The sequence below is a fragment of the Ammodytes marinus genome (assembly GCF_949987685.1).
Source record: "Ammodytes marinus genome assembly, chromosome: 23".
NCBI classification, from domain to species: Eukaryota; Metazoa; Chordata; class Actinopteri; order Uranoscopiformes; family Ammodytidae; genus Ammodytes; species Ammodytes marinus.
The window spans coordinates 20,216,250-20,219,168 of NC_137227.1; the positions used below are offsets into that span (position 1 = coordinate 20,216,250).

General features: G+C 41.6%; 1 protein-coding gene across 2 annotated transcripts; it reads right to left on the reverse strand.

Annotated features, from left to right (window-relative positions):
• Window positions 1–493: 493 nt before the first annotated feature.
• LOC307269374 (phospholipase A2-like) lies at window positions 494–2,540 on the reverse strand. Of its 2 annotated transcripts, none has more exons than XM_080052337.1 (7): window positions 2,438–2,540; window positions 2,315–2,344; window positions 1,934–1,963; window positions 1,776–1,820; window positions 1,196–1,358; window positions 957–1,099; window positions 494–720 (listed from the first exon to the last, which is right to left on the reverse strand). In XM_080052337.1, the coding sequence occupies exons 1-7, from the start codon at window positions 2,484–2,486 to the stop codon at window positions 599–601; spliced, it is 582 nt and encodes a 193-aa protein (XP_079908463.1). In that variant the 5' UTR covers window positions 2,487–2,540; the 3' UTR covers window positions 494–598. The 2 variants fall into 2 exon arrangements, with proteins under 2 accessions (XP_079908463.1, XP_079908462.1); XM_080052336.1 differs by having other exon boundaries at window positions 957–1,141.
• Between the last annotated feature and the right edge of the window lie 379 nt (window positions 2,541–2,919).

Below are 2,919 nucleotides of genomic sequence, written 5' to 3' on the forward strand. Positions count from 1 at the left end.
ATGGTAACTTTAAGTTAAAATTATACTGTAAGAGCCATTGACCCCTTTTCTTTGTTTGTATGTATTGTCATATCATGCCTAATTCGACCGCCTGGTGGCAGCACAATGTACCGGATGCAAGGCTATTAATCAGGCGCACTCACACTAGCCAGGTGCTTGCATGCCAGAAGGCAAATATTTTCGACCGTGCTCATGGAGCTCAGTTTAACAGAATAATAGTTGTACAAGTCGCACCTTCATTTGTTTAAGAAAATAAAAGTAAGCATTTAAACGCTGAAGAACGAGTGGACATTCAAAGTTTCAACTGTTAACTGTAGGCTATAGGCACGCGTCACACACCTAACGACATGCAGACTAGTGGCTAATGGGGAGCCGCTACAGATACCCTTGATTATTCAGGAAAAAACGTGAGAGAATGAGATTCAGTTGTAATAATGTTTATTTTCAGGATACTTCCAAATTCAAACCCAACAGGAGTAAATTTACACATGGAAGGAATGATGGATAGTTATACGGTAGGTCATCAAAATGACACTGTGTTTCCATACAGAAATTGTGACACTCTGATCTGTGTGAATTCAATTTGATACAACTGTCCTTATTCACAGAGGCTCTGGTCCAGGTTCCAGTTGTCATTGTTATAAGGTTTGGTGGCAAAACACTCGGCGGTCGCCCTGTCACACTCACAGAGAAAGTTCTGACATTCGTCGTTTGCTTCCTCTGAGGAAGATAAAGCAGAGAGCACTGTCAACAACCGTTGCTATGACATTAAATAAACTGAGAAGTGCATTGTTAGATTGTAATAGTAACAGTTTTTCTCATGAACATTTATAGCTAAAAAACTATTTTTATTTGTCCTTCACCCCTGCTACATTTACAATGAGACATCAAGTGAAACTATAGTATTGGAAAAGGAACAATTGAGCATGAAAATCCCTTTGTTTCGGTGTACTCACTGTAACAGGTGGCCTTTTTTTTTTTCCTGTCACAGCTGAAGTTATAAGACTTTAAGTAAGGAGCATCGCCCTCCCACAGGAGGTCAGGGCACTCAGGGTTTTTCTTAACAGCCTTGTAACACTCATCGTGCACTTGGCAGCACCTACAGATGAAGACAAACAAACAAGACACATTTTTAAAGAGACTGGAGCATTTTATAAAGTCGTCTGAGTATGAAGCAGAGTAAGTAAATCCTCACCTGTCCAGATCATCCACAGGGTTGCCCTTGCCTCCTGGTCCACAGAAGCAGCCGTAGTCGATATAGTTAAGAATATGCAAGATATTGAACCAGTACTTCCCAGCCTCACAATTTATCATACTTCCAAACTGGTCGATTGATTGGGGCAATCCAGTAACGGGGTCTGTAGCACGACAAGCGAGCACAATCAGAATTCTGTTACTGTTCCACCATACATTATATGTGTAGAATTTTGTTAATGTTATGTATATACATTATATGTGTATATAGAATTCTGGTTGCACACCAGTAGAAGATATATCTGTTCACAGCCATAGTGCGTAGACACAGACACACACACACACACACACACACACACACACACACACACACACACACACACACACACACACACACACACACACACACACACACACACACACACACACACACACACACACACACACACACACACACACACACACACACACACACACACACACACACACACACACACACACACACACACACACACACACACAGACATTCATAATGTGTAAATTGCCATTTCTTTTTATTATTATTATTTTTTTTCACTCACTGCTGTCATTACCAATCGTGTCCGCCAAAATAGCCGTGGAGGGGTCTAAAACACAACAAACAAGCAAAATCAGAATTCTGTTTGTACACCAGTAGAATGTATGTCTGTTCACATCCACAGTACGTATAAATGAACTGCTTAAATCAAGTTGTACTCACCAGGAGAGGGGGCTGCAGTCACAGAGTGGTCTAAAACACATCAAAGAATCACAATTAGTATTTCAGTAGAAGATATGTCTAGAGATCTCACACACACACACACACACACACACACACACACACACACACACACACACACACACACACACACACACACACACACACACACACACACACACACACACACACACACACACACACACACACACACACACACACACACACACACTCCTAATAAATAAATTGCCTGTTTTTTGTTTTGTTATTTTCACTCACTGCTGCTGCCATTTCCTAGTGTCACCCAAACTATTGTCTTGTTCACACTTGTCTTTAGCACAACAAGTGCCTACAGATGATCTGCTTTTATCAAGTTGTACTCACCAGGAATGGGGTCTGCAGTCACAGAGTGGTCTAAAACACATCAAGCAGCACAATCAGTATTCCAGTAGAAGATATGTCCATTCACATGTACAGTGTGTTCAGATGAACTGCAGTGGTACTCACCAACAGAGAGGACTACGGCCAAGAGAAGCAGCGCCTTGAGGGTCTTCATCCTGTGAGTCAGATGGCCAGTCAGGGAATGCTCTCACTCTAACATCAGGCCCTCTTTATACACTTTAAGAATATGACTTTTGGCCCTTCCCACACTACAGTTTATGACTTAACCGGTTTCTGTCACCATCCCCTTGGCAGCGCCCGGTATGTATTTTGGCTCTGTAAGGCGAAGAACTTGTTATAGGTGCCTGGGGCAGCATGGTGAAAACCCACAGACCCAATCTCAATTTTCACACTCGTGGACTCTGAGATGCGTGTCCCCTAATTCTGTGCGGGCTTAGGTTTGTCTTGCCGACTTTTTTAAATCCTTTATGCACACTTTCTGTAAGTCCACAATTTTGTATTTTTTTTAATAAAAAATAAATTAACCTTTATTTATACAGGTATATCCCATTGAGACCGAATAATCTTTTGCAAGGGAGTCCTGTTTT

Coding starts and splice junctions, on each gene's coding strand:
- LOC307269374 (XM_080052336.1), bottom strand. CDS start 2,486: ATGAAGACCCTCAAGGCGCTGCTTCTCTTGGCCGTAGTCCTCTCTGTT. Junction 2,345..2,437: donor GGCCGTAGTCCTCTCTGTTG/GTGAGTACCACT, acceptor GATGTGTTTTAG/ACCACTCTGTGACTGCAGAC. Junction 1,142..1,195: donor CCTGTGGATGATCTGGACAG/GTGAGGATTTAC, acceptor AAAATGCTCCAG/TCTCTTTAAAAATGTGTCTT.